Raw genomic sequence first — 12,008 nt, 5'->3', positions numbered from 1 at the left:
TGCAGTGCACTTTTGGTTAGCAGTTGACTTTTGTTGTTTGTGAAATGGAATGGTTTAAAATATGTATATGTATGGACACACAAAAAGTTCTTCTTGGGTAACTGGTTTCCACAGATGGAATACATGCTGCTCATTTTTGTGTTTGGGCTGAAGGCTTCTTAGCTCAGCCTCTGATACGTGTTACATGGTATAATATGGCATGTACTATGTTTCTAAGTACTGTAATTCCAGCATCTCTAATAGAAATGATAAGTAATTTCTCTTCATTATGTTTAATACTATCTGTGTTTAATGCTATTTTTTCATTGGCAACTTGTGCATTCATGGTTTTGTTTGTCATTATGGTTTGTATTTTTGTGTTTTTATATTCTAAACCGCCCTGTGCTCCTCAGATGAAATGGTATAGAAATTTAATAAACCACCACCATGCAAATCCTATAATAAATGCAAATACCAATGAGTATTCATGTAATCCATAGAATAGACTGTTGGACTACTTCCTGGTAGATCTAGTTTCAGTTCCTTCTTCTGCAGTAATTTTACTGCTTAGCTCGAACAAGTTACTTTCAACGTGTGAAAGAAGAGTGATAGTACCAAGCCTCCTCTGCAGAAATGAGCTTTGCATATATGCATTCAATGAGTCTTATGAATTAGGATTTTTAGTGCTGGCAATAGTACTTTTTGACAGGCGTATCCAGTAACTTAATACACAGGTATTAAAAACTGAGTGTCACCCGCCCCAGAAAATCAAGCTATACACATTTAACACTTCAATGGAGAATAGCTGGGCAGCAGTTAATATCCACAAGGGTAGCTTGTTAACTATATGCATTTATTTGGTGTGAAGGAATTAGTTTGTGGTTCGGGTTATTTAGCTAACATGCACACCATATGCACAAGAAGGAGCTAGGCATAGGAAGAAATTAGGAGGGTGAGGTCGAGTTCAGCACAACTCTGGGAGGCAAACTAGCCTTCTCTTTCTCTGGGCTCACTTTGCAGAGTAGGCTTCAGACAATCAAAGCTGGGCAGGGAGTACCAGAGGCTGGTTTCTAAAACAGACGGATACAGGAAACAACAAACAAATCTCAAAGCACAGCCTCACTTAAAGGTAACAGATGTGGAGGCTGCCATGCATAGGGAAAGTTCCTCTGGAAGACAGGACAGGAACAAGATATACCTTTCCTGGACCTGTTAGCCAATCCTGAAAAATTGGAACTGGGGCATGTTGAAACTGGGTCAGGAAGGGAAAATAGAAATGCAGCAGGCGAGAGGAGGCCCAGAAATGTTTATTATTATTATTTTTTATTTCACAAGATTTATACTCTACTTGAGATTATATATTAAAAATAATCGAAGTGGTTTACAAAAAGATAAAACTATAAATAGCTGTATAGATTGATAGGATATATATTTGATTTTTAGTGCCACACATATAATACTAAAATACTCCATTATATCAGTTTAAAATCCTATGGAATAAATGAATAAGTGTGTCCCTCATAGATATTACACTTCTTGAGTTCCAGAGGAACCCAAACATAATTCAGGAATGCCACATTGACCATATTTACAGACAGAAATATCTGGATTTTCTGCTTGATGAACTACTCCTTACAGTGAAACTTTTGTGAACTGTAAGCCTTTCTGGCTTGCAGAAATCAGCATTTTGTGAACATAGCATACTGTATATGCTTAAGTGGAAGGAGTTTAATGCAGATTCTTTGGACAGGTATAGGCAAGCGCAGCCCTCCAGAGGTTTGGGGACTACAACTTCCATCATCCCTAGCTAACAATACCAGTGGTTAGGGATGATGGGAGTTGTAGTCCCAAAACATTTGGAGGGCCGAGTTTGCCTATGCCTGCTTTGGACTAATGCTTTACTTTGGTCTATTCTTTAAGGTAAACTCCATAAAGTGCCCAGCTCCAGTTAAGAGTGCATATCAATGACATCAAAACAACAATCACCACAGGAAAGCAAGATGCTTCTCTTCTCTTTTTGTTTTTAAGTGTAGTTCTCTTTTTGTTTTTTAGTGTAGCTCTCTTTTGCCCATAATAGCTATACACTCCTGTGTATAGCAAAACACTCATGATATAAGTGTTCAACTTTCTTTCTGATTGTCCTGTGTTTTGGCAAGTACACTACAGCCAGCCTGAAAGTTGCCAGAAGCAGAAAGGTTTTCCATGCTGAGCATGCTTCAGCAAGTCTGGGCTAGATACTGTCTGGCAAAGAATCTTGTATTATGATGACCCCCTTCCTGTTATTTGGGATCCAGCCTGTTTACCTGACTCATCTGCAGGGTGGAGTGGCCGCGTGCTGTCTCAAGGGGCTTCTAAGCACTCAGTGTAGTGTGTATGCTGATAGAGATTCCCTGGTGCTTGTCATGTAGTAAATTACTGAGTTTTGAATTACAGTCATGTTTTCTAGGTGCAGTGTTGGAACTACCACAATAATAATATTGATAGAATAATAATATTGATAGAATGGTGACTAATATGTTTCTCCCACAGTACATGCTTCTGACCACTGCTTAGTCATGCAAAGCTTTGTATTGTACATTTGCACAGTGGCAGTTTTGCTGCCTCAGTCTTGTGCAGAGCTACATAGCCACACCATTACAGGATGATGGCGAATAGGATCAGGATGGTGCTGGTGCAAGGTCACATAGATGCTCGCCATACATATATCCCCCAAAGAAGCATAGGACCGCACTTTAAGTGTCAGAGGGAAGAAATGCTTAAGTGGCGGGAAACAATAAATGGACAGGGTTGGAGAAATTGTGTTCTGTTTGGTACTGAATTAGAGAACAACACGTCACTCCACACCATGCACTTGCTTCCTCACTTGTGTGCATAGTATCATTTATGAATGGCATGTCCATGTACAATTTTTGGCTTTTGTCTGCATTATACATGTGAGTGGCTGTTTTTAAAAGACTGCCCAGAGTATAAAACAGTTAAGAGTGTTAGCGGCAATGGAAGGACCAGATCAGCAAGGAAAGAACAGTGGATATATTTTGCTCATGTAAAAGAACTCACAGTGCTATTCGTTGTAATTCTGTGAAGTTCACTGTATATCTGAAACATCAGCTTTAGAAAGTGCAAACTTCCTGATTAGATTAAGTGTTAGTTTAGTGTCAACGCCTACTGATGGCCATTTAATTGAAATGCAAATGGTAGAACTATGTGTAAACATCCAGATATTTTGAGTCTTGGGTGGGAGTTGAGACAGGAAGTAGAGCCTGACCACACCACAGTAGTTTAGCATAATGTGTCTGAATTCTGTCTAATTTCAAACCATAACCTAAAAAATCCCTCTCCCATGTAGCCTGGGAGATATTTTATTTATAAAGAACTGTTTGCTTCCATAAACAACTGTTTTTAAAAATTGCATAATAGATCATCACACTCCCCCTTCCTAAGGCATTTGTGTGGCTATAATTCACCAGAAAGGGATTTCAGTTTATGCATCTGACAGAGTGGGTGTGAATCCATGAAAGTTTATGCCATGATAATGTTGTTAGTCTTAAAAGTGCCACAGGACTGTTGTTTTTTTCCCTGTAAGAGACTGACATGGCTGCCCCTCCAGAAAAAGGGAGAGAAAAAGAAGTGAATAAAATGTTGCTATCATTAGGCTGCTATCCTAAGCATAATTGCTTGGAAGCCAAATAAACATGGTTGGGAATTGGGGTGTTTGGCTTGTTTGCTTCACTTGTGTAATTTCTGAAGCCCTCTGTATTATAAAGTAGCTGTGTTTAACAATAGTTTCTTTTCTTACTCCCTCTGAACGTTGTCATTGGGGCTTTGTTTGCCAGCCTGGTCTGCATAAACAAGTAATTGTGGGGTTCTTCAACCACCACTACCTTTGTTGGTTCTGTTGGCTCATTCACAAAATCCACTATGAGTTTTCTTGAACATGTTGTTATTGTTGTTGGCATCTATCTGTTTTGGGAGACAATGGAAGAATTCACCTTCAGGGGTAAAGTCAAACTGTTGGACAGTTACAACGCCTGCTGTGGCTGTAAGGACCGAAGCTACAGTGGTACCTCGGGTTACAAATGCTTTGGGTTACAAACGCTTCAGGTTACAGACTCCTCTAACCCGGAAGTAGTACCTCGGGTTCAGAACTTTACTTCAGGATAAGAACAGAAATCGTGTGGAAGCAGCAGGAGGTCCCATTAGCTAAAGGGGTACCTCAGGTTAAGAACAGTTTCAGGTTAAGAACGGACCTCCGGAACGAATTAAGTTCTTAACCAGAGGTCCCACTGTATTCGTAGAATCACAGAGTTGGAAGTAATCACAAGGGTCATCTAGTCCAACCCCCTGCCATGCAGGAATGTTTTGCCCAACTTGGGGCTTGAACCCACAACCTTGAGATTAAGAGTCTCATGCACTATTGACTGAGCTGTATTCAGTCTATATTGTCCCAGGGTAAATGCTTAAGGAAATGTACATTAAGAGGAAAATTAATTAATGATGGGAGAGATGTAGTTGGGCCCCAGAAATATTTGTCTTTCAAATAGCTTTTGTGAACAGTCATGTTAATGAGTATAGCGTTTTGCTTGTGGCAAATGAGTACTGAGGGTTTTTTATATTTATTTATTACATTTATATACCACCTTTTCCTCAACGGAGCTCAAGGTGGTGTATATGGTTTTCTGTTCCTCATATCCTCACAACAATCCTGTGTTACTTGACGTCAGAACACAAGAACTGAAGCTGGGTGGACAATACCTTCCCAGTTGTTAACACTGGATCATGGTAATGTGGTGACTTTTCTGTTAGCGACATATACTATCAATTCATATACTGTATGTACCTAAAACCTTATAGTTTGAGTCCTGGTTGAACAATTCAAGCTGGAAAAGTCACCTTCCCAAGGAATGAATAAAACTTCTGAAAGTATATGAACAGTAATTACTGACTTGGACATATTATCTATATGCAGATCTGTGTCATCATGTTGAGAGTCCCCTATCCAGGCCACCATTCTGCATTCTCAGCTCCCGTAGGAGAAACCGTATTAACGCATATGATGGGGGTGCTAGTCCATTATAGTGAGTAGTAGAAGCAGATGTCACAAATGAGATGGGGGATGACTTAGTCTTAACATAAAACATCTGTGTGCGTGCTCTACTTTGCGCCACTTCTCAGGCCTTATGCAGACATTCCTACATTAGGGGAATGTGCATATCATTATAATGTTGGCTGATTCTCCCCCCCCCCCCCGTTTACATCTGCATGGCACATGTGCATAGTGACACACACACCCCACAGCATGTTTAGCCTTCACTTATATGTGATTAGAGCTTACGTGCATTGGCATCTACATACAAATACGTGCATTGGCTTCTACATACAAATGTAAATATACACACATGCTTTCCAGTGCACAGAAGTCAGGTGTGCTGGTGGAGGCAGAGCCAGCTGGTATGAGCTTGATAAGCCCTACTATCAAAAACATATGCATAAGCTACTCATTGCATTTAGCCACACACCTAAAATGTTTCAATTACAACTTTAGTGTGCATACAAGAGACACATGTTCACATGTATCACACATATGATGATGATGATACAGCCACAAACATCAGGAAGTTGTGATTCGCAGTACAGCTTTACCTCTGATCAAAGTATAAAATTACCTTTATTGTGCAGAAGTAGAAAAAATTGCTCCAAAAACATGCACTATAATTTCTCAAGGAGACTTGCTAGCTTGCTGGGATGCTGAAACGTGAGAGACCCTGCTACAGAATGTGCCTGTGTAAAGAAACCAAGCCAATATCATGGTGGGCACACAGAAAAAAAGTGCAAGGCTTTCAGCCTAAGTTTCAAGAGCTTGTTTTTCTGACAGAGGTGGGTGGAAATTTAGGCTACCAGACTCAAGTAGAAGGGTTCCTAAAAGGAGGAGGAAAGGAAACCTTAAAGAGGGCATTCCTGAAATCCTTGCGGGAAGCTGGGTTGGCTTAAACATTAACCCTGTTGAGTGGCGAGTGTGTTAAGTGCGTGTCTGCGTGGTGCGACTGGAGAACTTGGGCCAGTCGGCCAGAACCTTCAGCGAGGCTGCTCTTTCAACAGGCGATTTGTTCGCCTGTCTGGGGCTCATTGCCATGCGAAGGGGCTGACATCAGAGCACCTTTTGTTGCTAAAAGCTCTTTTCTCTGGAGAGAGACAGAGAGAGCAGTCATGTGGAGATGGGAGAGCCCATGTATAGGGAAAGGGGGGGAGGCAGAGAATTAGAGTTACCTACGAGCTGAAAACTCAGCGCGGGCTCCTGATTTGAGGAGGGGGAACCTTACCGAAAGACTTCCTTTGGTGCCAAATGTATTTTGTGCCTGTGGGAAGCGATTCCCTCTCCCCAAAGAGGCGGCCGCGACTCTCTGGAGCACCCCTGCGCGAGGGAAAGGTGGTCACGGCCAGCTTTGCTTTGCCACCCTGTTGCTCACCGCTCCAAGCAGGCAAAGTTTGTGCGGGGCATGGCAGTTTGTAGACGTGCCAAGAGTTGAGCCCGGGAAGGAGCTGCAGGAGGGAAGCGTCGGTCGCCTCCTCTGCTCTCTTCTGGGGCTGGAGCCTGGCAGGAAGGCGAAGGCAGAGGCGGCATGATGGAGTAGCCGGGCGGCGGCGGCGGGTCTGGCTTGAGCCGGCGGCGGGGCGTGAGGCGGGCAGCGTCGCCTTGGCTAGAGTCTCGGTCCGGTGGGGAGCGCGCGCCTTGAGCTTTGCTTTCCGAGGAGGCGACTATGGAGGAGGAACAAGCCGCCGGCGCCGAACCCCAGGAGGACACTAGCATGCCCGAGAGTTTCTCCAGACTCTGGACGGATGTCATGGGGATACTGGTGAGTGACTGGTTTGGGTGGATTGGGAGAAGTGGAGAGGGGGCGCGAAAGCTACCCAGCCTTGGCTGTGAGGCTGGTGGCTTTGACATCTCCTGAAAGTCATTCTTGGGCCGACTCAGTGCAAAAGTTCCTCTTTGGCGGAGCAAAACTTAAGAATAAAGGAATCCACGGGATGCTTACGGAGAAGGATCCAGTGGGGTTTCTTGAGCCTGTGCTAAGTCGTGAGCCCTTTACGACCCAAATTGTCTTCCCCCCCCCTTTGAATAGCACCTGTTGTAAAAAGTTAGTCAGATGCAATCAACATTACATTACAAGCACCTGCTTTGCTATTCTACTCCCCTTTGGCTTGCTTGTCCCAGCTATTCTTTAGGCTTAGGTCTCCATTTGTTGGAAGAATTGAATGTTGAGGTGGTGCTGTTTTTGGCTTTTTGAACGATCACTTTCGTCTCAGCCTAATCACGGTTTCTGAATATGATTATGAGCAATGTGCCTGCTTATAATCAGTCAGGTATCTTTGGGGATTAAATTTCAGTTGTAAAAGTGTAATTTCCACCAGTGAATTTTGCATACACTGCATTGCATGAATCAACCTCCTTTTCCAAGCTGATGTGTAAATTCTGCTACTTTTTTCTCTGCCTCTTAATGTATGATCTATTGAGGAGAGCCTGTGGTTTGTTAAACTTGTGCAGTTTCAACTTTGCCTGAACCAATTTACCAATTTTTTTAACTGTGACTTTGGATTTCACACACTTTTTTTAAGAGAGAGAGCTGTAGAGTGATTTGCCAGGTCTTCTATGGAGTATGCATGCAGAGAATTAAATATTTCTAATACTCCTTTCATGTTGCTGATTCTCTTCCTCCCTCCCCTGAGGTTCAATAATTCAATAGCTACGGAGGATCAAAAATGTTCAGCTACACCATACATGCCCTGAATTTAATTAGTTCAACCACTGTAACCACACCAGTTGCGGAATGGGGATAGACCTGACTAATGGAAAACTTAACTCTTTCGGTATTTTTAAAGTGTTTATTGGCAGACAAGCAAAAGGAGAGTAGAACTGCTGTGATCGAAACTGTTTACTGACAGTTAACTGTAAGAAAAATAAGAAGAAAAAGAACAATAATTGGATCCCCCCCCCCCTCGTGTTTCAAACTGTTAGAGTAGTATTTAGCCTTGTGACCTCAGGCTAATTTAATTATATGCATTCCTAGGTATTGTTATTATTTATTGCTTATAACCCCCTCGTCCTCAAAAGGAAGAGTGGTTAACAATAGACATAAAATAAAACAATAAAAATAGTGTAAACAACACATTAAAAATGAATTAAGCAGTATGAGATACAATTATCACAATCCAAAGCAGTCAACAGCACAATAAAATATATCAACAGAACCACCCTTCTCAAGCTCCGAAGGCTAATAAAAATAAGTTGATGCTCAAATGGGTATAGCAATCCGAATATGCACTAGAAGAGAGTTCCACAAGTGAGTTGCTGCTGCTGAGGGCTTACTGAACGAAGGCATTACTAGTGGAGCCTCTCCAGCGCATCTTAAAAGTCCATGTTGAGTGGTACTGAGTGAGACACTTCCTCAAGATCGGAGGCCCTGAATCATTTAGATTTATATCTAAGTACTCTACCAATACCTGGAATTGTGCCCAATAGCTTACAGAACAGCCAGGGCAGAGCAGTGCAGTGCAGTGCAGTGCAGTGCAGTGCAGTGCAGTGCAGTGCAGCACCTGCAAAATTGGTGTTAGGGAATTCCACTTTGCTGCCTCAGATAGGAAATGGGCAGCAATATTATGTGCCATCCACATCTTCAGTACTATCTTCAAGGACAGCCCCGCTTACAGTAGAATAACAGGAATCCAATTTGGAGGTTATCAGAGCATGGACCAGTCACCACTGGTCCACTGGCTTTGGGCTCTCATATTTCAGTGGTGCGCTGTGCAACACTAAAATTCAGTGGTTCCCCCTCCTGCCTGCTCAGTTCTACAGCATTGTTTTGGCGCCCCCTGCAGGGTGGTGCACAGTGCAACCACATTGGACGCGCTACCTTAAAACCGCCTCTGCCTAGACCTCTGTAACCAAGTTATCTAACAGTGTATCTTAGGCATCAGTTGAAGCTAGGTGTTAGTTAGCACTACTTGCCACTGTGGCCACCTGAGCATCCAGTGTTGTATCCAGGAGAACTCCCAAACTATCTCCACATAATTGTCTGAAGATTTGGGAAGAATGAATCTGTTCTGCTGAAAAGTTTCAGGTAGAATAAATAGCTCCAGAAAATGTCACAGGTTTTACAGAAGTGAGAGTTTCTGTTCTATGTATCTGAACTTGATTTGCCTTTATTTCAATTTACAGATATCATAGATTGTTATTAGTAGTTTTTGTAAAACAGTGTATGCTACATACAGTAATCTCAACAAGCAGGTAACTCAGAATTATCTCCTTTATGCTCAGTATCAACCTTTCTACAAAGTTCATACCCACAATAGGCCTCCATTTCCATCTCTCTCCCCCACAAATGTATTAATATTACGTATTTATTATATTTATACCCCACCTTTCTTCATCAGTGGAACTGAAAGTGGTGTACATGGGATTCTCAGGTGATCTCCCATCCAGGTACTGATCAGAGTTGCTTAGTTTCAGTGAGGTGTTGGCCTCCATGTTTCTTCAGATCATGGTCTAGCACTCAAAAAAGGAGACCCAGATAATAGGGGAAAGGAGAGGGGGAGGAAGGAGGAAGGAAGGAAAGAAGGTTAAAAAAAACAACTAAAAAAAAAAAGGTAAGCCAGGGATAAAGAGAGAGGCAAGGGACACTGATACCAGGCACTGTTGCTTGAGGCAGGTGGGGACAAGCAGCAATCAATGCATTTTTTAATTCCTTACATTCCACATTGTTAATACATGTATTCATTCATATGTTGAACTACGGCAACAGCAATGGGATTTATTTCCTCTGCTTTTTATTGTTTTTTTTAAAAAATGGAAATAGTTGACTATGGATGAGGTGACACGGAGTGCATTTTCTGGCAAATTTTGGTACTGTGGGAGATGTACAAGGTGAGACAAACAGAGTTAAACTGGGTGTCTGGAGAAAGTTAATGTAGCAGAGAAACCACCAACCTTAGTTTTGCCAGTTTCATAGTGCAGTTGCTGGGGCAAAATTAGTCATTATAGCTGGTAATTCAGTGTGAACATTCAGTGATGTAGAGTGTTTCAGCATTATAATGATGGAATAGCTAAACATCTCCTTTGCCTGCACTTTTTATCACTTTACAAACAAATAAAGAGAGAAGTCTTTATGCTCGTGTCTGTGGGAGCATCTGTAGGGGCATAAGGAGTGGTGGGAAAGTGCTCTTCTTATTCAGCAGGTATTATGGGTTAGGGGAGCTTTGACTTTGACAGACATTTACTATGAGAGGGTCAGCAGTAAAAGAGAACTTTGCAAAGATCTCATTTGGAAACCTACATTTTTTTCAGGAAATTGTTGTGGATCAAATCTTCCCTTGGTTTTGGTCTGTGCAAAAACTTTTACCAGGCATATTTTGAATATTACATTTTTTTAAAAATCCTAGGATACAATAGGAGATGCTGATTATGGTATTATGTTAAATTGCAGTTATGAAAGCTGACAGTGGAAATAGAGCCAATACAGTTCTTCACTGATTTCAGTCAGATTTTCCCCCCTGTAGTAATAATAATGGGAATAATAATGAGATAATTTTTTTGCTCTGGGTGTCATGAAGGTTGTGCATTTATGACAGTTTAAAAACATTTGCTTACTACAGATGAAATATATGCAGGAATGAGAGTCAGCATTTGGATTCGCTGAACTGGAAATGACTGTCCTGTTGCTTGTCCTAGCTAATTAACCTCATGAAATATTTCAGTACTAGTCATTGCATTAGAATGTAAAGCATGTAAGAGTAGTTTTCCTGGTTATTAATTGGGTCGATAGAGAATTGATTGTTTTTTAAAAAACCATCCTGCTGTAGTGTTCTACTAATCTTCCATACATGCGAACTCTGTGTGTGTAGACTTTATAGCAGAGCTTTCCAAACTTTTCATGTTGGTGGCACACTTTTTAGACATGCATCATTTCGCGGCACAGTCAGTTTTGCATCATTTCGCGGCTCAGTAATTCAGTTTTACTAGCAAACCAGAGGCTAAACTAACCCCTTTCCAGCTCCGGGAGCAATGTGGGGAGCGTTCGCGCGACACACCTACACACTGCAGCTGACACACGAACGTGTTGCGACACACATTTTTGAAAGCTTTGCTTTATAGTATACGCTTATGCATTTTTTGCTCTCAGTGTTGTAACTCGTTTAGTGCAAGTTATGTAGTTATGTAGTTATGAAGTTTAATCTTTGTAGGGAATCTGAAATGTATCCTACTTTGCATTCTTGATCTTTTGATCAGAATAAATTATATATGTTCAAAGAAGCCAGGGGGTTTCTGTTTCATAACAAAACTAAAATTAGAATTACATTTCTCTGGTGCAACTGTAATTTTACGAATTCCTATTACAGCTATAGGAATAACCCAGCTAACATTCTTTTCACTGTGATATATGCAGCAGAACTTTCTAGATGATTATTTCTGTTTTTTATAAGAAATATAAAAAGTGTTGGACAAGAAACTCTGCTTATGATATAAAATGCTTTAGAAAAAATTTCTGTAAGAATTTCTTTCTGATGGTAGATATTTTTATTTGGATGGATTTGTGAATAATATACTGTTTAAATTACATATATATAATATTTATGAGCCTTAACTGGTAAATACAATTTTATTTTATTAAGAAGAACATTTTGGGATAGTCTGCTTTAGGCTTGCAAAACTATGCTAAGTGAATAAAAAGCATATATTCATTATGGTTTAGTTGGCTATTGCTAGCAGTGTGTAAACAGAACAGTTTCTCTGTACTGAGGTGAATAATGCCAGCTTACATCTGCATCAGAAATATTAACTATTGGCACACATAACTTTGTCATATGTTGTAGCATTCCTACCCACATTTTTTTTTAACAGTCAGCAGAGTCGGTCATGACTGGACCTAATGGTCAGGGGTCCCTTTACCTTTACCTAAGCTTTCTGCAGATTATGATGTTGAAAACTGAGTAATGCAGTAGAAGGCAACAAGTTGTCTTACTTAAGACCAAGAAAATGA

At 41.1% G+C, this 12,008-nt stretch overlaps 1 protein-coding gene across 6 annotated transcripts in view; it reads left to right on the top strand.

Annotated features, from left to right (window-relative positions):
• The window catches only part of LOC309528039 (SAM and SH3 domain-containing protein 1-like), a 540,262-nt gene that overhangs the window by 405,900 nt on the left and 122,354 nt on the right, over positions 1-12,008 (top strand). Inside the window, exon 1 of one of the 6 annotated variants that reach the window (XM_082215199.1) lies at positions 6,105-6,830. The exons of 4 other annotated variants lie outside the window; for them this stretch is intronic. In XM_082215199.1, coding sequence (XP_082071325.1) covers positions 6,735-6,830 — 96 coding nt within the window. In that variant the 5' untranslated portion in view covers positions 6,105-6,734. Of the gene's footprint in view, positions 1-6,104; positions 6,831-12,008 lie in introns of those variants that run through there. One more of the 6 variants, XM_082215203.1, reaches the window with a different exon arrangement.

Source organism: Podarcis vaucheri, assembly GCF_965113315.1.
Source record: "Podarcis vaucheri genome assembly, chromosome: 3".
In the NCBI taxonomy this organism is placed as follows: Eukaryota; Metazoa; Chordata; class Lepidosauria; order Squamata; family Lacertidae; genus Podarcis; species Podarcis vaucheri.
This window is presented reverse-complemented; position numbering and strand designations above follow the sequence as displayed.